Below are 23,029 nucleotides of genomic sequence, written 5' to 3'. Positions count from 1 at the left end.
ATGGGTTTCAGTAGTAAATCTGAGAGAGAGGAAATTGTTCCATCGATTACCGGTCTTCAGGGAGATGAAGAACGCTCCAATCCCAATGGAGGAATGGAGGAGAACAACGGAGATTCCAACGGGTGCCGACCTTCCTAGGAATCGGGAGAGGATCATGGCCTATTACCCCAAGGACCCGAACCATAAAGTATTTGAAGACTCATTTGCTTGATGATGTTCACTCACGATGGCGAGACACCATTCATTCACCTCTTAGGATGGCAATGTAGAAGAAAGCAAAGACGAATGCAAAAATGCAGAAATTGTACTCACAAGAAGAATTTGACAATGCTCTTGAACAGAAAGTCAAAGTTGATGAAGAGCACAAAGCACCCTTAGAAGAAGAGCATCTATGAGGGATGTCCTGGCTATTTGGATCGGAAATCAACTTTCAAGGAGGCTAGTGAATCCAAGAAGCATATTCGCTCCGCCGAGGATGACCTTAGTTCTCCGTCTTCATCCTTGTCTTGTGTTACGGCTGTGGGGAACAAGGGCACATCCTTACGAAGTGTCCAAACAAAGGACTTAAGAAGCAAGCTAAGGACAAACCGGAAACTTCAAAATCGGCAGACGATTGAGCAAAGAAAGGAAAGACAAAGGAAGGATTGGTTTGTGATTTTGTGAAAGCAACTTTAGAGCCGAAGGATGAGAGTACTGAGCTCTGCAACGTGTGGGGCCTGGTACGACCAAGAAGTCCTTATATTCTTCGATGGAGGAGCCAAGGCCAACTTCATGTCACTTGAATTGGTAGCTCGACTTGGGATAATGCTTAAAGAAATGGGACCACAGATGGATGAGGTTTTAGCGGCACAGGGGCATGATGTCATCATTACACCTGTCATCGGCAAAATCGTGGTTGCATTGTCAGGGTTATCTAGGGCACGAGGACTTCTACATTATGCCGTGTGATGTACTCTTGTTGGGGTAATGCTGGCTCCATAAGAACCATGTCATGGTTGATTATTGGGCAAGGAAGGCAACATTGAAGAATGACAAAGATAGAGAAATCATCCTCGATGTAAAATCAAAGGGTAAATCCATCACACTTGTATCGGCTTCGGCCATTTCCAAATTAATGAAATCCAATCTTTTTGTTTACTCAGATCTTTTTGAGAGAATTAGAAGAACATAGCATGTTGGGTTCAAGCCCGTCCAACTCGGTGGGAATAGCCTTTTGAGTAAGAACACACACACCACTCCTTTTTTAGGTACATGCAACAACTCTTGTAGAGTTGTAGTTAGCTTTCTATATATGTAAAGGCTTATGAAAATTAATGATAGCATGGGGTTTTCGGTGTGTGGATGTCTCTCTCTCTCTCTGCTATTTGCTCTCGCCCTTCTCTCATGACTCACCTCCATCTGCACTCGCCATAGCCAAAGCCCAACAAATGGTATCAAAGCCTTGGGGTTAGGCCTCCATAGCCTCGGCTTGGAGGTCCCTGTATTAGCAGTCCTTACGAAGAGAAACGAAAAAATATCGAGTTGCTAAGAACTTTGCAAAGTTGCTATCAACGGGGTCGCCCAAGCCAGCTCATTAACTTTTGACACATGAGCTTCTGCAAATTTCGCTTCTCCATGTCACCATGAACGAAAACGCCATCGACGGCTTCACCTTGCGTTAGCTTATTGTAGGTTATTTTAATTTCATTTCATATTGAAAAGTTTTTTTTGCCTTTGCCCTCCTATTGTGGTCCTTTTTGGCATTGGTGAAGAACCCATTCACGCTCAACCCCTCCTCGGTTGGCATATCGGTGTCACACGCCTCATTTGCAAGGGTTTATTAAGTTTCAAGGCTAAAAAGTTTGAGTTTCTAGATCTGTTGCAGAAAGATTATTTCGAGTTTTTCAAGTGCTCGATATCTTGAAATTCTTGACAAGCTTAAAACATCATCATATTATTTCGGCTTTACAACCAGAGCCAACGGTTCTCAATGGTCCCCATCTGGAGTTATAGAGCTTCATCAATTTTTTCGAGATTCAATTTTTAGCAACAAATTTTATACAAATTCATTTTTTCATCAAACATGGCGTCCAAGGTCGACAAATTCGACGGGTCCGGATTTCATTCAAGGCAAACCAAGGTCAAGGGATACCTCATGAGAAATTTTTTTTGGAGCATCATCAAGCCTCTTTTAATAGACAAAGCAGGCACAACTGCTGTTGTAACTCGCCGAACAACAAAGAAAAGACGAACAAGCACTTGGTATTATTTTGACTTCTCTTGAGAATGATTTTATGCATTATGTAGATAATGTCACATCTTCGAACAAAGCGTGGATAGAATTAGAAACTCTTTTTGATGCCAAAGATAAATATTCTAAGATGATCTTGAAGATGACATTATAATCCTTAACCTTGCGTATTGATGAAAATATAGCAGCATTAGCTAAGAGGTTAAAGAGCATCATAACCCAGCTAGTATATGTTGAAGCTCCAGTATGTGACAAAGATCTTATTGCCGTTTACTCAATAGTTTACCTATTGAGTTTCATCAAATTGTGACCGTCTTGAAGGAAAAAGATCCTATACCTTTTCTGGATGGCATTGTGAATTCTTTGCCGGAAGGGGAGAAAAGAGCATCCCGTGCTACTTCTTCTATGGTTTCATCCACAACATATGTAGTCAATGAATGCACTTCTACATCAACTTTAACAAGGCCGTTTACTAGATCTTGTGCAATTTGTGGGCGAAATAATCATCAAACAAAGGATTGCTTCACCAAAAATCCTTGTGTTCATTGTGGTAAGACTAACCATCCTTCCAACAAGTGTTTCAAGAAGGATAAACTTTGTTGATGGTAATGGTGAAGCACAAATGGTCTTCGCCAAAAGAAATGTCCTTTAGTTTTCTAGTTTCTTTATGTTGTCACAGTCAATAAAATCTTGTACGGGTATAAACACTGCCACATTAATAAGTGGTAAGACCTTCCTGTTTGTCGGTTTTGGTTGAGTCTTGTTGTCCTATCTTAATTGTTGTCCAAGGGAAGTACACACACGCTAGGATGTTGTTGTATGGAGGTTTCAACAGAATTGATGTGTCTATCATCAAATCGGGGTCGCTCCTGGAGATGTATACAAGCAAGGTAAATAGGTACGTGAAATATGATACATGAAGTACAAAAAAGACATTGTACGATACATAACAACAACTTTGAACCATGAAATACGTTAAGTATTAAACCAGATTTATGTTTAAGATGTATGTGTGTGTATCTTTGTGACTATATATGCGTGTTTAATGCACATTGGCTAATGAGAGATTCTTAGAAACATAAGAATTTAGTAGTCACAAATTTGTTACAACATCTAGTAGTAAAGCAAATGAAGTAAAAACATCAAGTACGCTAGTATAAGATGACCAATACTATACGAATTCAATTTAACGTCATCGAATTCAATTTAACATTGTGATTGATAAATTCACGGAATTTATGCAACCTTGATATAATACGAGTATTTGGTGAGGCGTTTTGGTCTCACAAATGCTTCTGCAACATTCAACGGGATGATGGACCGGATTTTTAGGGAGTACAAGTAGTTTGTGGGTACCTTCTTGAGATATCATCATATTCTCTAAGAATGAAGAAGATCACAAGAAACATCTCTTACAGGTTTTTGAGGCATTGCAGCAACACAAACTGGTGATCAACGGGAAAAAGAGCGAGTTTTCCCTACCAGAGATACACTTTTTGGGACACATCATCTCAGAAAGAGGGTGTACAGATAGATCTGGCCAAGATGGAGGCCATTCGGAAATGACCAGACCTCGTGAATGTGCATAAAGTTCGAAGCTTTTTGGGTTTGTGCTCGTACTGCAGGCGGTTCATTAGATAGTTTGTGGAGATTGCTTCGTTGTTGTATATCTTGACTCAGAAAGGTGTTCCTTTCACTTGGTGAACCTCAGAAATTGCAGTGCTCAATACATTCAAGGAAAAGTTGACAACCGGTCTTTTATTTTGCTAGATCTACCTGAATGATTTGAGGTTTACTGTGATGCTTGTGGTAACTGTCTTGGTGTGGTCTTAATGAGGAAGGCCATGTCATAGCTTATGAGAGTAGATTGTTTTCTAGACCTGAGGGGTTGCATAGATCTATGAGAAGGAGCTGTTAGCAATGATACACGCTCTGACTCAATGGATGCATTACTTGCTTGGCGCAGATTGCATAGTATTTACAGATCATTAGAGTTTGCGATACTTCTTGTCCCAGAAGTAGCTTGCCGACAAGCAAATGAGATGGGCTAACATTTTGGGTGATACATCATCAGAACTTTGAAGATATGCTTGATCAGTATGCTACAAATCCCAACTTTGCTGACACCTTTGACCAGATACAGTGTGGGGTGACAGTTGCAGGTTATACTATCGAGGAAGGTGACTTAATGAAGAAAACCAGGTTGTGTGACACGGAATTTGAGAAAAAAGGTATTGACGGAGTGCCGTAATCCTCCTTTTGTTGGGCATCGAGGCACTAACAGTGGCAGTTCAACTTTCAAGGCCACTAATCTCTCTTATTTAAAACCATCAATCTCCAATTTTTCTTCTCTCTTCCTTCTTTCTTGTTTATTATTTCCGGCTGTGCAATACCAATTTGCAGATTGTAGGGCATACAGTGATGACTTAATAAATTAATAGTGTAGAGTGGTTACATTCTATAACAGCGAAGATAGTGCGTCCCTATATCTGCCCACTATGTATGACTCATAGAAACCCATTTCCTGTACAAAAGATCCGGGGAAAAAGTTTCTAAGACGTCATGTCTGCATTTCTTTGAAGAGCAAATTTTTTGCTCGTATAGTTCCCATCCATTCTATTTGACATTTCAAGTAAGCCATGAGTTCTCGTGCCCATAACACACCTAATTCATGTCTTACTTTGACATGTTGTGCATTGTTCATGATCACATGGTGTCAATTTATAAACAACATTTATCTTGAAGTTATTACCCCCTCGGATGGCGTTTTAGATATGGACAGAAACCTGCAACAACCTTTGAAACCTGTTTTATAATCCATGGCCACTATGGTACGGTTAATGATTTTAGGCATATCAATCTAATGTTCCAGCATTTGGTGTTCTCATTCCAAAAAATTTCGATGGACTTGATAAAAGTTACATATTCTGCTCTGTCCCTTTTGATCCATAGTGATGTTGATTAACATGTTCATACAATGAGATAGGGCCTCTTGAACAAAGTAAAAACACATCTGGATCAAGCATTATAGCTACAAACTGCATTCTGCATTTCATCTCTACCCACTTTTTTTCTTCAAAATCTGGTATGAAAACTTGCGCATGAAGTACTTAAGGTATCATGCGAGTACATCCCCCCCCTCTCAATTCGAGCTTGGCAAACAGGTCGATAGACAGAAATAGAGGATCTAACTTGACAATGTCAACATTTCTTAACTCTTTTTTTTTTCCCAAAAAACTATCTGGAAATTCACAGTGTCTCTTTTGAGAAGATAATAGATTCACGAGCAGAAAAGGATGCTGAAGCTTCAGGACTATGTTGCTATTATTGAGAAGGAGAATGAGAGATCTAAGCAAGAATGTGCACGTCTCTCTCGCATAGTTGAATCTGGAGAATGGGGAAGGCAACAATTTGCGGAGATATTGGAGGCCAAGGATGTTCTGTCAGTTGAGCGCGAAGCATTAACAGCATTGATAGGTCGTTTGAATCAACAACAAACTGCTGTCTTGGAACAAAAGGAGAAAAATGACCATGAGATGCGGCATTTTAAGGATCAGTTATTTGGAAATGTAAGAGTTTATTGATTCTCCTAGTCCAAGAATTTTTCCTTCCAGCATAACTTCATGCTGCTTTTGTATTCTGGCGCATTTTGACATAGGTTTTTCTGTTGTCTCTTTCCCATGTTCAGAACTTCATTAATCATAATAAATTGCTGATTAAGGGAGCTTCAAGCTTCAACACTGTAGTGCGCGCGCTAAAAATGGATGTAAGTTTTCTGAGCTTACTGAATGTGTAATCAAATGGGGCGAGTTTGGTCCAGTGTGTGAAGTGAGGAGAGTTTGGTGGAGCGCATTTCATGGTCATGCATCAATTGGCTGTCTCTGTGTTTGTGTGTGTGTGTGTGTGTTTTTTTTTTTTGGATCTCGGATTTGCGCAGGCATGTTCTTGCTAGGAAAGCTATGCTGTTGCCTACACTTGCGCAACAAATTCAGCCTTGGACTCTTATGTTTGCACACCTTGGTCAGCATGTTGTTACTTCCTCTTTTGGCCATTGGCAACCATCTATCTGGGAGGTGGTTTTCGGCAAGATGGAAGGGTACATTCCTGGATGTCCTCTTGCTTCCACTTTAGTGTCTGCCTGGAAAGAGGTTACGATTTATCTTTCATGGACTCCTCGGCAGGAAGGTGATTCGATTCGCTTGGAGAGTCTCCATTGGAGCCGAGCATTTTCTCTTACTTTGGTCGACCGCTCCCCTCGCCAGGCTTACTTTCTTTTGGCCGTGGCATTCGTGTGGTTGAGGATGTAGTCGATGAGGCTGGATATACTTTTGAGTTTCCCTTCGCCGCTCGCCGTTTTATATTGGGCATGCAGTACTGTCAGTTTTGGAGAGAACTTCAAAGTATGTTGCTTGACTTTTTGCCAATTTCACCTTTACCTGACGGTGATTGCATGTCTGATTGGGATCTTCGGGAAACGCCTTTTCGAGATATTTCTGTGGGTCGAATTTATGCTCTTCTTCTACCACAATCATGGCTTGCTGATCATTGCAATGCCCTTTGGCACATGCACAAATCTGATCTCTGGTGGAGGAAGCTTCTCTCTGCCTTGTGGAAAAGCCATTTACCTTTGAAGGAGCGACTGTTTCTTTGGCGCTGTTTGCTTGGAGTACTTCTTGTTGGCACTTTTCTTGGGGCGCGTCATATTCATCCCTCCTCTTGCGTCCATTGCTCCTCTGCAGAAGAGGATACTTGCCACTTGTTGTGGGATTGCTGCATTACTAGAGACTTCCTTCGCCGTGTATCGGCCTGTATGCGGCTCTGCTTTCCTGGGGTTTCCGAGCATTTGGCATTTTCTCACTGACACTATACCGTTTTGCGGTCTTCTTTATGTGGGTCAGATACTGGGCTTATTGGACCCTGTGGCGTCAGCGTAATGCTTACATGTTTCATCGTACATGTTATATACAAAACCATGAACATGTTTAAACCAATTTTGGAACCATGGCCCCTAGTCTCTAGTTTTCTCTATCTTCAACAATGAGAGAGAGAAATGAAATGTTATATTAAACGTCTTCAAAAGGCCAAAATGACCTATGAGACCAATCTAATACAATCCTTGTGGATCTAATCCAATGTCTGGATACAAAAATAAAATGAAGTAAAGTAAAAGAATAAAACTAAAAGACTCAAATCGTCAGCCTGAAAATCATCATCATTATCATCCATGTCCGCGAAAGTATTGCATCGGTCGCTGAAGAGCTTCGTCAATGTCTGCCTCTGTAAATAATCGTACTGCGCGTCTCCCATGTTGTTGCTAGAATAGTCCTCATTCTCTGGTGGAGCCTCCGCCGATGTCGTGGTCGCCCCCCATAGACGTGGGTGTCTAGCTCTCTCGAGCTCAGTGGCTATGTCCACTAATATACCTCTGGTAGAAGTGGGCTCTGAAGTCTGCTGCGAAGCATGCTCATCCAGTTGTTGAGTCCCTGCTCTAAAGAAGTCAGTTATCTCCCTGTGTGAATGTCATCCACTACCTGCTCTCCTCAAGAGACTTTCCTTGTGTCTACGCAGCTCTAGCAAAAACAACCCGAGGCATCTCTGATCCTGATAGTCAACGGTCCAAAGCCCTCTCTGAATAGATAGTGAAAGCAGCCTCGTATCTCGTAGTATACCGGACAATGACAAATGTGATGTAACTTGTCTCTGGCTCTATATGACATAACTGGCATATCCTGGCTTCTGTTGGTACTCTCCTAAATCTGCCAGTGTCAATCTCTAGCTGATGCGATGATGTGCGCATCTGACCAATAGCACATCGTATCCCATAGGATAAATGAGTGTCCATATAGGCTGGTTTGATCACATATCCATCCTCTGTTAGTTGGAGGAGATGCTCTCTATAGAAAGCTATCTTTGTGCCAGCTCTTGTAACGGCTGTATCCATGTGCTTTTGGCATCTAGTTGAATCAAATCCTGACGTGTAAGTCTAGTGGTCTCCATCCATGTGAGAGAAAGGGAGGGTGCATCCAAGGAGTAGTGGAATGGAGGCAGTCTATCCATGCTGAAGCCGTGTGACTGAAACCATGATGTCATCTGCCCATACCAACATGCTGTCGGGATGACTCAAGTGCTAGCCGAGCATATTTGTCTCTAGGAAGGTCCCATAAATTATGCATGAAAGAGACTGATTTAGTAAGGGCCTCAACTACGAGAGGAGGGGCAGCCAGCTCAGCCCGAATAATCTCATGTTCCACTGAGGCCTTAGCCCGAATCATACGAGAGATCATAGAGACTTGAGGCCTCCTCTATACATCTCCATCCATCAGTGCTACCAGATCTGACGTGGTGGTCCACTGAGGGTCCCCAAATTTGAACCCCATAGAGCATAGGTGAAGCCACTAGAGTGTCAAAAAGCCACAGCTTTGTTCAAGGTTCTTGAAATTGAACCTGCGAACACATCTTCTCCAAACCTCCCAAGGTTGCATAAGCTCTCATCAATCTAGTTTCTGCTGCTCTCCTCAATGAAAATGCCGGTCCACTGAAGACTACCCCAAGATAGGTATATGCGTTTGTATACTCCACCATCTCCTAACCATATTTAAAAGTAGGTGCTGACCTCCTGACCCACTGTGGTGTGGTGTTAAACACCATAACTTTGTTTTCCCGAGGTTAACAGACAATCCACTATTGTGGGAAAATGTGTACAAAGCATCTAAATGACGCTGCATTCCCTCCCGGGAGTTGGAAATCAGCACAATATCAGCAGCATATAACAGTAGTGGGATCCATGTCCCTACCAATTGTGCTCCTCTATCACCATCCCTCTCAATGTAGTCAGAAACCTCATCCACATACATGACAAATAGTGTAGGAGATAGCGGGCAGCCCTGTTTCACCCCAATAGTGGAGTGAACCAAATCAAAAATTCCCTCTGGAGTGCGTACATGCCCCACCACTGACTTGTATAGAGCCATGATCCCCCAAATCAACTCTTTTGGAACCCCCATCTCTTGCAGTCTGCACATCAATCTGGCTTTGGGCACTTTATTGAAGGCTTTGCGGAAGTCCACAAAGCAACAATAGAGCCCTCTCCCACGCGATCTCCCCTCCTCAATAATGGCTCTGAAGAGTAGAGAATCTCTCCTGAAACCCGCCTGTCCTGCTGCCCGTACACCCAGTCTCTCTGCCCTGCTACTCAACTACTGCTCAAGGATGGATGCGTACAACTGTGCCAATGTGTGTTCAATCATGATAGTGCGGTAGTTCCCAGGCTCCATAGGGTCCCCTGACTTGAAGATAGGTACTATTGTGGACAAACTCCAAGTATCAGGTAGGCCCTCGCACATGGCACGGTTGAACATCACTGCTAGAAGCTCTACAAGCAAATCTTTGGCTTGTATAAAATGCTCTGCTACCAAGCCATCGTGATCATATGCTCTCCTAGTCTTTTCATTCTGTCAATGGCTTTCTTTACCATCTCGGCAGTAAAGAAAGCACATGTGTGTGGGCATGGCTCTGGCGGATTTGGAAGAGGTGGCTGCCCCAAGAGGATGCAGAGAGATGATGCATACTGACCCCATACCTCCGTAGAAGTGATGACCGGTGGGGGGGGAGTGCTCATGGAAGCGTCGCCATGCCTCGCCTGAATCTTGGCTCAAAAACAATTGATATAAATCTTGCTATAGTCGAGCTAGAAACACCCTCTTCTTTTGTCGTACCAAACGCCGAGAAGCAATCCGTGATTGCCTGTGAGTAATGACACCTAGAAGTACCTCCTTCTGAAGTCGGGCTCTTGTTTCTCTACAGTCCTCATCATACCAGCTATTTTGGGGTGTGCTCCCAAAACGTCGGCGCTGCCCAGGCTGAGTATGGGGTATGCCTCTGCTGCTGCATCCTGTAGTGTCTCTGTCAATATATAGGTGAGCTTCCCTAAAAGTCTCTCCGGATCCTCTGTGCATAAGCGTCTGGAGATACCATCTATGTAGACAGAATCAGTCTCTGAAGTAAAAGTGTATCGAGTATGCATAGGTGTCTGTGCCAGTCGAGCTGTGCTGAACTGGAATGAGATGGTAAACATGAGGAGAGCATGATCTACTGCTACCCCAATAGGCGTGGGCCCGACTGTAATGTCTTGAATAGAGGGTATGAAACTGGGTTGAGAGAGAGAGAGAGAGAGAGAGAGAGAGAGAGAGAGAGAGAGAGAGAGAGAGAGAGAGAGAGAGAGAGAGAGAGAGAGAGAGAGAAATGAAATGTTATATTAACGTCTTCAAAAGGCCAGAATGACCTATGAGACCAAACTGATACAAAAGTGGTGAATCTGTTACAATGTCTAGGTACCTTAGTACTAAAGTACTAAGTGTGAAAAGTGTGAAAGTGTGAAATTAAATGTGAAAAAACTAAATACAAAGTATTAAATAAACTTCTTAGGAGCATTCTGGGTGTCTGGCTAGAATGCTTCTGATCCTTTGTTGTAGTCTCCTCCGGTGAAGTGTTTTTTTGCATCTTGGTCGTGGTCGTCTCGATTTTTTAAGCTCAATTGCTCTGTCAATTAGGGTGCCTTTGGTATGAATTTGGGTACTCCTTTGTGCTGGCTGCTGGCCTCTTGCTTCTCCTTCCACTCTTGTTTCTCTCGATCCGAAGAAATCTGTGATCTGCCTCTGAGGCTGTAGTGCTCTTTGTCTTCTCATTAGATTATCCCTGTGCCGATGTAGTTCCAATAGGTACAAGCCTAAGCATCTTTGATCTTGGTATTGCATGATTCTATCTAGAGGTCCAAAGCCTTCTTTAAATAGGCAATGGAAACGCCCACGTATCTCATAGTATACGGTGCAGTGGCATATGTAGTGTAATTCTGTCTCCGGCTCCATTCCGCATAACTTGCAAATTCTGCTCTCAGGTGGGATTCCCCTAAATCTGCCAAATTCAATTTCCAACTGGTGTGAGGATGTACGAATCTGACCAATAGCACATCTCAAACCATGAGACAGGTGGGTATCCATGTAGCTCGGGCGAATCACAAATCCATCTTCACAGAGAGAGAGAGAGAGAGAGAGAGAGAGAGAGAGAGAGAGAGAGAGAGAGATGAAATGAAATGAAATGTTATATTACGTCTTCAAAAGGCCAAAATGACCTACGAGACCAAACTGTCTATGAGACCAAAAGGTTATAATTATGTATGACTCTAGTAGAATGTTAGGGGAACATAAAGATAAAAATAAATGAGGGTACCTAGAGTGGGTAGGTATGTAAGCCTAACCTACATCCTCATGATCATCAACGTCCTCATCATATAATACATTAGCTCAAAACATATGGGGACGGGTACAATCACATGAGGGCTAATGAGTTGCACAACGGGGGAAGTAGACAATGGTGATCATCCCATGAGCTCTCTCATGGGTCTCTGCAATATGGACTCAATGTCCTCCATGGTCACCTCTCCGGGAGGGTGTGCTCGATGTTGCTCAATGATGCTCTGTAGCCTCCGATGTAGACCTCGTCTATGGTGTGAAGATCCTCACATCCTCAGGCTTCGTGAGCGACCAAGCTGGATGGCTCAATCAGAAGAATGCCCCCATGAGGGTGTGACTGGGTAACCTGAGGTGGACGATCCCTTTGTAAAAAGTATGGATTTGGCTCTGCATGGATCCTCTATGTGTAGGTCCTTTGCTCCTAAGGGTAGTCCTTTGAGTCTACGGATCTCCAGTAAGAAGAGACCTAGGCACCTTTGATCGTAATAATCCACGATACGGGATATGGGGCCAAAGCCCTCTCTGAATAAGCAATGAAAATGCCCGCGGATGCTCCTCTATCTCTAGCTCTCTCTAGCAAACCTGGCAAAATCTCTCCTCTGACGGTATACCTCTGTATCGGTCAGTCTCTATCTCCAACATGTGGGAAGAGGTGCGTAGCTGACCAATAACACATGAAATGCCATGAGGTAGGTGGGTGTCCATATACTTGGGGCGTGAGATAAAACCCATCATCTATCATCCGGAGAAGATGGTCTCGATAAAAAGCAATCTTTGTTCCCAACTCATGTGACAAAGACATCCAAGTCCTCCTAGTATCCAGCTGAATAAGATCATGTCTGATAATCCTGCTAGTCTCTATAGAAAGCCATCTTCGTCCCCAACTTATGTGACGGAGACAACCGAGTCCTCCTAGTACTGAATGAGATCATATCTGATAACCCTGCTAATCTTTGAATGTGTGAGGGTGAGGGATGGTGCATCCAGGGAATACTGAAAAGGTGACAGCCTGTCCATACTAAATCCATGTAGCTCAAACCAAGCTGATAACTGTGCAGACCAACATGACGTATCACCCTCACTGGCCAGTTGTCGCAATGACTCAAGCGCTAGTCAAGCATATCTATTGCGTGGTAGCTCCCATATGCTATGAATGAAAGACACTAATCTAGCAAGAGCCTCCACTACAATTGGTGGTGTGCTCATCTCAGCTCTGATAATCTCATGTCGCATTGAGGCTTTCACCCGGATAAGCGTGGAGATCATGGATACAAGTGGTCTCTCCATGGATCCATCATATGTGCGCCCTGATCTACTATGTTGGTCCAGGCTAGGCTCTCATATCTGCACTCCATAAAGCATGGTGGAAGTGACCAATGTGTCATCCACAGCTCTGTGCGTGGCCCCTAAAACTGCACCTGTGAACATATCCTCTCTAGTCCTCCTAATGTTGCATATCCCCTCGTCAATCTGGCCACTGTAGCACCTCTCATAGAGAAAGTAGGTCCACTAAATACAGCACCAAGTTATGTATAAGAGTTTACATACTCTACTATCTCTTGTCCATATATAAATATAGGTGCTGATCTCCCGACCCACTGCGTTGTAGTATTGAGTACCATACCTTGGTTTTGCCAAGGTTGATGGAGAGCTGTAGCAGGCTACAGTGTCACTTTCACAGGACACTTCTAGTGGACATCGTGGCCAGGTCACCACCACCACTCAGTTTGGAGATTGGCTTAGGTGGCTGACAATTATGAGCCGTGTGGATTATCTTCTTCATATATGGTCCAACATCGTCGTCTTGAGAGCGACTCTATACACACGACACGTCTTCACCGTCCCTGCACATCTGAGCCTCGACACCCCATTGTACTTGTGAGTCCTGGGTTGGAGCTGAGTGTGCTGCCACGCGAAAGTCTGTATTAGTTCTTTGAGATAGTCGAGTCATATGTTGTGGTCTGCTGTTGTGTCTTTGTGAGCTTAGTTGTTGTCTATTGTTCCTTTGTTTTCAGTCTGTTTTGAGTAAGATTGTCACGCACATTGCACTGAGGAGCACCCACTGTAGAGAGCACGACACACTATCCGCGCTACAGGTGCTCTCATTTTGGCGATCACGGTGGGACCTCAACTGAAGTCTCACTCTCTGTTGAGGTACAAATCGAAAGCTAGCTGGTTTTTACCTAGCTTCGCCTACTTCGCCTTTCGCTGTGCAGCTTGCTGGTCTGGTCCTCTCTCGCCCCTGGTCGAACTCGTATGGTCCTCTTTCGCCCTAGTTCAACTAGCTCTCATCCTGGTCTAGACCCTCCTTGTCCCTGGTCTAGACCTTCCTCGTCCCTGGTCTAGTCCCTCCTCGTCCCTAGTCCAAGCCAGGTGGTCTAGTCACTCGCCTGGTCTAGTAGAGTCTAGACCTGTGTTCAGCCAATTAAGGGTCTTCTTGTTGGGATTAAAGCCCAAGTGGCCTCTTATACGGATATGGCCGCCCGCCCGCCTAACTCACTTACCTCTAACTCTTTGTATATACTCACTTATATTTGTGTGGATAATAAGGTTTTGGGAGATAACCCTTCAAACAGAGTTCTCTGCGTACTGTGTACTGTGTAAGCTCTCTGTGCATCTCTCTGTGTGTGTGTGAGTCGATCCACGCTCCGCTCCGCGACTTCAATTGGTATCACAGCCAAGTTTAGTGCGTATTTGCGTAATCGCGTGCGCGCGCACTTTTCAGGCAGATTGTGGATCCAAAGCTTGAAATTTCGCACTCGGCGTTCTAGGAGTGTTCCAACAGGTGACCGCAGGTGACCTGCAGTTTTACCCCCCTTTCGAAGCCGTTTATGCCCTCAGAATTTCGTTCTGAGCACTACAGCAGAAGATGGATTTCAGCCGCAAAGAAATCCGTCTTGTGTAGATTGGCAAGCAGGAGGTGGTCGGCATCGATATCGGCATGGACATACATCACTCATTCGTCTTCAAAGCATCATCTATAGACCAGGTACACATATATATCATCAGATATATATATTGCAGTCTGCATTGCTACTTCTTGTGCTTGCCAGGTTCCAGGAGAGGTGTGGCCATACGACGGCTTGACACCACTGGCATGTATTGCAGATTGATGTACTGTGATTGTGGGTCTGCTAGTGAGTCACGCTAGCAGACAGACCGCCGCAGCGGTCATAGGACAGTGATTGGTCTATTGTAGGATGTATGCTAGTTCTGGACAGTTTGTTGAGCCATCTGTGAGGGTCGTGTGTGAGGTTTTTTGAAGCCAAGCACTGGGGGCTGGGTTACCCAGTGTGAGGTGGATTAGGTTGCTGGAGTTCCCCTCTACACGCATCCTCTTCGACGACTTTTATCCCATAGGATGTATGACTTTGCGTAGACACTGGATTGCATCTTATGCGTCAGGCCGTTGAGGCATTAATGGTTCAGGGTTCAGTCTTGAGACAGATACAGGTTCTGTCATCGCCTAGAGAGGAGACAGTGTATGCTTACAGGACAGCATATTACAGAGATTTTCAGATTTGTCACTGGTCAGCTATTTATGATTGTTTTTTAGCTATCTTTTGGTTCTCAGAGCTCAGTTTACAAGGGAGACTATATCAAAATTTTTCCAAAATACTGACAGTTCCTGAGGAAAGGTGTTCAGCTTGTTGTTTACAGCTTGTTTATTTTGTACAGAGACCAGTTTACAGGGGAAACTCTGCCGGATTTTTCCCAGAAGTAAATAGTTTGGCAGATATGGCATCTTCTCAAAGTGAGACTCTTTACAACATAAAGAAGCTGGATGGCACAAACTTTCCATTCTGGAAGAAGCAAATTTGGCAGGTTTTGGTGCAGAAAAAACAAGTGAAGCCACTAAAGCTCAAAGGGGAGAGACCAGAAGGTATGGCTGAAGATGAGTGGGAAGAGCTTGACGAGTTAGCTTGTTCCACAATCATGCTGACACTGGCAGAAAATGTTTACTTCAACGTAGCAGAAGAGACTACAGCGTATGGCGTATGGCAAAAGCTATGTGGTATGTACGAAAAACAAAGTGCTGCTTCTCAGATTTACTGGCTCAAGAAATTGGTGGATTTGAAGATGAAGGAAGGGACAGCCATGTCAAATAATCTCAATGAATTTCACACAATTTTCAGTCAGTTAACAGCACAGGAGATAATCTTTCCAGATTCAGTGAAGGCTATGTTTCTCTTAATCACTTTGCCAGACAGTTGGGATACTTTTCGTACAGCGTTAAGTAATTCTGTCGCGCCAGAAGGTCTTACAAGTGCCAATGTAGAAGGCAGCTTGCTCACAGAGGAAGTGAACAGGAAGAACATTGACAAAGGAAAAGGAAATAGTGCTTTGGTCGTTTGAGGGAGACAACAGTTTAAAGAGAAGAAGGGTAAGAAGACACAAAACCGAAGTAAGTCTCGTGACTCAAAGTCAAAGGATGACATAGAATGCTACCATTGTAGCAAGAAGGGTCACATGAAGAGAGACTGTACGAAGTGGAAACAAGAAAAAGGCAAAACAAAGAGTTCTGAGCAAGATGAAAAGAAGAGTTCAGTGAAGATTGAAGAGGTGAATGTCACAAGATCTTGTTCAGACAGTGATTCTGCTATAGCAGCTGGTGACATCTTCCTCACAAGCAATCTTGATTCTGTTTTCTTGATTGCAGAGGACGGACATGCTATAAGTGATTGGATTATCGACTCAGGGGCATCTTTACATGTTTCTCCGCACAAAGAGTGGTTTACATCATATGTGACTACTAAAGATTATGTCAGACTTGACAATGAGCAGGTTTGTGACATACTTGGAGTGGGAGATGTGCAGTTGAAGTTTCAGAATGGCTCTTCTTTATGGCTCAAGAATGTCAGACATGTTCCAGCAATTCGAAAGAGCTTGATCAGTACAGGGAAGTTGGATGATGCGGGTTATGTGACAGTCTTTGTGAACAACGCTTGGAAAATCTCCAAAGGTTCGATGACTGTAGCACATGGCAGCAAGTCAGGAACTCTATACACTTTACATGTTTCAGAGGTTAAAAACCATGTAATTAATGTGATTGAGCAGCCAAGTGTGTCACTGTGGCATCGTAGGTTGGGACATATGTCAAAAAGAGGAATGGAAATACTTTCTCATTATGGTTATTTGCCTGGCTTTTCATTTCAAGATTTCGAGTTTTGTGAGCATTGTGTTTATGGTAAGCAAACACAGGAACCACACAGATCAAAGAGGAATCGTAGGGACGAACGGTTAGCTCTTGTGCACAATGATCTATGCGGACCAATGCCTAGTTTGTCACTAGGGGGAGCAACGTACTTTTGTACATTCATGGATGACTATTCTCGCAAAGTATGGGTTTACTTCTTGAAGCACAAGGATGAGGTGCTCAAGGTCTTTAAGACATTCTTGCAACTTGTGGAGAATCAGAGTGGTCAGAAGCTGAAGTGCTTGAGAACTGACAATGGTGGAGAGTACGTTTCCAAAGCTTTTCAAGACTTTTGTGAAGCAAAAGGGATTAAGCGGGAACTTACTGCACCATATAATCCTTCACAGAATGGGGTTGCAGAACGTATGAATAGGACCATACAAGAGAAGGTCAGAAGCATGTTGTCAAATGTTGAGTTGCCTGATGGATTTTGGGCGGAAGCAGTGGCTACAGCAGTCCATTTGATCAACAGGTCTCCTAGTAGGGTTCTGGATAAGAGTGCAGTGGCCGAGATGCTATGGACAGGCAAGGCACCTTCGTATAAGCATCTCTGAGTCTTTGGTTGTGAAGCTTATAGCCATATTCCTAAGGAGTTCAGGAATAAGTTAGAACCAAAGAGCAAGAAGTGTATATTTCTTGGCTACGGAGAATCGGGCGAGATGGGTTACCGGCTTTGGGATCCTGAGTCCAGAAAACTTATTCGTAGCAATGATGTGCATTTTAATGAAGCCAAGTTTCACGCTAAGCCAGAGAAGACAGAGGAGATCAGAAGAGTTGTCTTCAAGGAAGATGGACCTAGTGCTAGCACATCAAGACAGCATGGTCAGGCTCAAGAACAGCCTATTGTTGGGGTATAAAGCCCAATGTGGTCGCCCAGGTAAGTGGGCGGGCCGCCAGGTATGTACACATATTCTTTTGTAAAAACCTAATAAGAACTCACTATGCTCTACACATTACAGTAGAGCGAGTTCACCATATCGTCGTGCTCTTCTTCTCGCACTCTCTCTCGCGTCGCACTTCCGCTCGTACTCCTTCAACTGGTATTAGAGCTCAGATCGAGGCTCCGGGTAGCACTGCAGGAGGCTAGAGTCACCAGCTCAGATTGGAGTGAAATTCGACAGGCAAAGACACGGCCCCAAATCTTGTGGGATAGCCCGTAGGATTTGGTGTGCTCATAATTTCATTCTGAGGTCATCTCGGCCACCGTTCGGTTTCGACAAAGGTCTGCGCAGGCCATTTTCGACTACGTGGTCTCAGCAGGTGTAGATCCGACTCTGCAAATTTGGGGTTTTCGGCCTACGACTGCAGGTGCTGAGGATATCGACACTCCCAGAGTGTTGATTTGTGGCTGTCTACTCATCGAAGGACGGCTCACAGTTCTTGGAGGCGTGTCACATACGACACGGGCGCATCTACACAGACTGTAGGCGACATCCACTAGTTCATCAGGTAGATTGTGTTTGCTGCTTGATATTCCAGATTTCATCCTGACATCACAGGTACTTCCACATGGGATGTATTGTCAGAGATGATGTATGTCTGTTGAGGGTTTGCTGGCTGTGAGTCACGCAGCAAACAACCGCCGCAGCGGTTACAGCATACAGTGGGAAATTTGTGGATGTATGACTTTGTGGGAAGTCTATGTACTGTCAGATTTACTGCAGCCTTTGTTGAGGGTCGAGTGAGGTTTTATTGAGCTGGGGGATTCTCGAATGTTGAGATCCTTTTGGTGATACAGGTCTTGGAGCAATCCCTCGAGCACCCTTAGATAGACAGCTAGGATGTATTGACTGTGAGTTAGACAGTTGGGATTGCATCTTTGCTTTACTGCCGTTGAGGCATTGTCGCAGTCTATGCTTACAGAACAGTGACAGGACAGTCAGAGACAATACAGGTGCAGGACAGGTCTACCCACAGCTTACAGTGTTAGAGAGACAGTGGTTTTTTGAGCTGTTTTTTGGTCTGTTTTTAGTACACCAGAGCCATTTTACAAAGGAGACTCTACCAAAATCTCTGCAGAATCTGAAGCTTTCTTGGTTCATTTGACAGGTTGATATTGGTTCAGAGGTCAGTTTACAAGGGAAACTCTGCCGAATTTTTCCCAGGAAAATAAACTACTGTGAAGCGTAGCTATGGCTGGATCACAGGACACTGCTCTTTACAATATCAAGAAGCTGGATGGAACCAATTTCCCATTGTGGAAGAAGCAGATTTGGCACGTGTTGGTACAAAAGAAGCAGATAAAATCTATAAAGCTCAAGGGGATAAAACCAGAAGATATGGACGAAGCTGAATGGAGCGAAATGGATGAATTGACACTTTCTACCATTATGCTGACTTTGGCAGAAAGCGTTTACTTAAATGTAGCAGACGAGATGTCGGCTTATCAAGCATGGTTAAAGCTGAGTGATCTTTATGAGAAGCAGAGTGCAGCTTCACAGGTATACTGGCTTAAGAAGCTTGTTGACTTGAAGATGAAAGAAGGGACACCTATGTCCAATCATCTGAATGAATTCAACACAATCTATAGTCAGTTGTCAGCTCAAGGTGTCAAGTTTGATGAACCTGTTAGAGCTATGTTCCTGTTGATCACATTGCCGGAAAGTTGGGACACTTTTTGCACAGCTTTGAGTAATTCTGCACCTCCAGATGGTTTGAACATAGCAGGTGTAGAAGGAAGTCTGCTTACTGAAGAAACCAATAGAAAGACAATGGACAAAGGCAAAGGAACAGCCTTAGTTGTCAGGGGAAGGACCAAAGAAAAGTACAAAGGTGGAAAGAGGAATCAGTCTCGTAGCAAGTCCCGCAGTGCTAAAGGCAAGAGTGACATAGAATGCTACCATTGTGGCAAGAAGGGTCACATGAAAAGAGATTGCAGAGAATGGAAAGCAGAAAAAAGCAAAGAGAAAGCTGAAGACCATGGTGAGAAGAACAAGTCCTCAATGAAGATTCAAGAAATAAATGTGACAAACACTGTTGCAGACGATGACAGTCTAGTGTCAGGAGACATCTACTTCTTGAAGAATACAATGGACTCAGCTCTTCTTACAGCATCTGATGGAAATGCACTGAGTGACTGGATTATAGACTCAGGGGCATCACTTCATGTGTCTCCAAACAAGGAGTGGTTGACCTCTTATGTGACCACTAAAGATCATGTTCGGCTAGGCAATGGGCAGACATGTGAGATCTTAGGTGTTGGAGATGTTCAATTGAAGTTTCAGAATGGCTCTTCTTTCACGCTGAAGAATGTGAAACATGTTCCCGCAATTACAAAGAGCTTGATCAACACAGGTTTACTTGATGATGCTGGCTACGTCACCACTTTTGGACAGAACATGTGGAAGATATCCAAGGGTTCTATGACAGTAGCACATGGAGTAAAGTCTGGAGGACTTTACATGATTTATGTATCAAATGTCTCTAAAAATGTAATCAATGTAACCGAGCAGCCGAACGTTTCTTTGTGGCATAGCCGGTTAGGACATATGTCCAAGAAGGGAATGGAAATCTTGTCTCGTTCTGGTTATTTGCCTGGCTTTTCATTTAATGATTTTGAATTCTGTGAACATTGTCTGTATGGTAAGCAAACACAGCAGCCACATAAGCATAGAAGCAGTAGAAGAGATACACAGTTGGCACTTGTTCATAGTGATTTGTGTGGACCTATGCCTAACCTATCTCTAGTGGAGCTTCTTACTTTATGACATTTATAGATGATTACTCGAGGAAAGTATGGGTTTACTTTCTCAAGCACAAGGATGAAGCGTTTAGTGTTTTCAAAACGTTTGTGACACTTGTGGAGAATCAGAGTGGCAAGAAGCTTAAATGCTTACGCACTGACAATGGTGGAGAGTATGTTTCAAAGGCCTTTCAGGACTTTTGTGAGTCAAAAGGTATAAAACATGAACTTACTGCTCCTTACAATCCTCCTCAAAATGGTGTTGCTGAGAGGATGAATAGGACCATACAACAGAAGGTCAGAAGTATGTTATCTAATGCACAACTGCCAAATGGGTTTTGGGCTGAAGCTGTATCAATAGCTGTTCATCTTGTAAATAGATCTCCTAGCAAGGTTTTGCAGAAGGATTCAGTGCCAGAGATGGTATGGTCAGGCAAAATGCCCTCATACAAGCATCTCAGAGTCTTTGGCTGTGAGGCATATACTCACGTTCCAAAGGAATTTAGGAACAAACTTGAGCCAAAGAGTAGAAAGTGCATCTTTCTAGGCTATGGTAATTCTGGTGAGATAGGGTACAGACTTTGGGATCCCGAATCCAGAAAGGTTGTCCGCAGCAATGATGTTCACTTTAATGAATCCAAATATCATTCTAAACTAGAGAGGGTTGAGGAGATTAGAAGAGTTGTCTTCCAAGAAGATGGACCTGCACATGCAAGACAAAATGTCAGGGCTCAAGAGGAGCAAGGACAGGATAGAGTGGAACCACAGGTTGTGGCTGAGCCTGAGCCACCTATTGTGCGTAGATCTGGACGTGTCACGCGACCTCCTGATAGGTTTGTTCCATCTATGAACTATGTCATGTTGACTGATTGCAATGAGCCTTCATGTTACAAGGAAGCAGTGCAAATGAAGGACTCCGGGAATTGGCAATTGGCCATGCGGTCAGAGATGACAGCTCTGCATAAAAACAAGACATGGAAGCTAGTTAAATTACCACAGGGCAAAAAGGCTCTACCTTGTAAATGGGTTTATAGGTATAAGATCACCGCTCATGATAGTCAGCCAAAGTACAAAGCAAGGCTTGTTGCCAAGGGCTTTAAGCAAGAACAAGGCATTGACTTTGATGAAGTCTTCTCTCCGGTGGTCAAGATGACTACATTGAGATGCTTGCTTGCATTGGTTGCCATATTAGATTTGGTGTTGCACCAAATGGATGTCAAGACAGCGTTCTTGCATGGTGATTTAGATGTGGAAATTTACACGCAGCAGCCAGAAGGGTTTGTTGAGAAAGGCAAGGAAGATTGGGTATGCCAGTTGTTAAAGAGTCTTTATGGCTTAAAACAATCACCGAGGGCATGGTACCATAAATTCCACAAGTTTATGCTTTCTCAAGGCTACAAACGTAGTGAGTTAGATCACTGTCTATATACAAAGAAGGCTAAGGATGGTAGTTGGCTGATCCTTATTTTGTATGTGGATGACATGCTGATTGCTGGCAAGCACTTACAAGAAATTTCAGCTTTAAAGTCAAAGATGGCAAAATCGTTTGACATGAAAGACATGGGTGAGGCAAGTCATATACTTGGTATGCGCATTGAGAGAGAGAGATCAAAGAAGCTGATTTGGTTATCTCAAACAGAGTATATTGACAAGGTTTTGCAACGTTTCAATATGGAGAAGGGAAAGGCACTGAGTGTTCCATTGCCACCATATGTGAAACTTAGCAAACAAGATTGTCCTGTGTCTGAGGAAGAACAGGCTGAAATGGATAAGATTCCATATGCGTCTGCAGTGGGTAGTTTGATGTATGCAATGATTGCTACTCGCCCAGACATTGCATTTGCAGTGGGAGTAGTAAGTCGATACATGTCAAACCCAGGCAAGAAACATTGGGAGGCAGTGAAAGGAATATTGAGATACCCGAAAGCTACAAAGAGTATGCGTATATGCTATGGGAGTCAGGAGCTAAGTGTAAAGGGTTTTACAGACTCAGATTATGCAGGTGTCTTAGACAACCGAAGGTCTACGTCAGGGTATGTCTTTACATTGGCTGGTGGAGCAGTATCATGGCGTTCTAGATTACAAGATTGTGTTACTCAGTCTACTACAGAGGCTGAATATGTTGCAGCATCATAGGCATGCAAAGAATCAATTTGGCTTAATCGACTAGTAACAGATTTGGGAATCAAAGAAGAGATGCCTGTGTTATATTGTGATAGTCAAAGTGCTATACAATTGGCTCGCAATCCAGTTTATCACTCAAAGACAAAGCATGTGGATGTGAAGTATCATTTCATCAGGGAAATGCTCGAGGATAAGCAACTTCAGCTTGTCAAAGTTCACACCACAGAAAATCCTGCTGATCTACTTACAAAAGGACTTCCCTCAGAGAGCTTTGCGCATTTTCGCAAGCAGTTAGGTGTAGGGTAGTACATCACTTCTCTACATCTCTTGTATATTAGCTTGTATAGTAATTTCTCTCACACTTAAAGTACCACATTGGACTTTAAGTGGGAGGTTGTTGGGGTATAAAGCCCAATGTGGTCGCCCAGGTAAGTGGGCGGGCCGCCAGGTATGTACACATATTCTTTTGTGAAAACCTAATAAGAACTCACTATGCTCTACACATTACAGTAGAGCGAGTTCACCATATCGTCGTGCTCTTCTTCTCG

General features: G+C 43.6%; 1 protein-coding gene across 1 annotated transcript in view; it reads left to right on the top strand.

Annotated features, from left to right (window-relative positions):
- The window catches only part of LOC147458837 (uncharacterized), a 130,105-nt gene that overhangs the window by 97,601 nt on the left and 9,475 nt on the right, over positions 1–23,029 (top strand). The window contains exons 8-9 of the mRNA XM_086510262.1: positions 5,509–5,799; positions 5,919–5,996. Coding sequence (XP_086366388.1) covers positions 5,509–5,799; positions 5,919–5,996 — 369 coding nt within the window. The remainder of the gene's footprint in view (positions 1–5,508; positions 5,800–5,918; positions 5,997–23,029) is intronic.

This window comes from Adiantum capillus-veneris, chromosome 4 (assembly GCF_014529385.1).
Source record: "Adiantum capillus-veneris isolate H3 chromosome 4, ASM1452938v2, whole genome shotgun sequence".
NCBI classification, from domain to species: Eukaryota; Viridiplantae; Streptophyta; class Polypodiopsida; order Polypodiales; family Pteridaceae; genus Adiantum; species Adiantum capillus-veneris.
The sequence above is the reverse complement of the archived record's forward strand: the minus strand, read 5'-3'. Positions and strand labels throughout refer to the sequence as shown.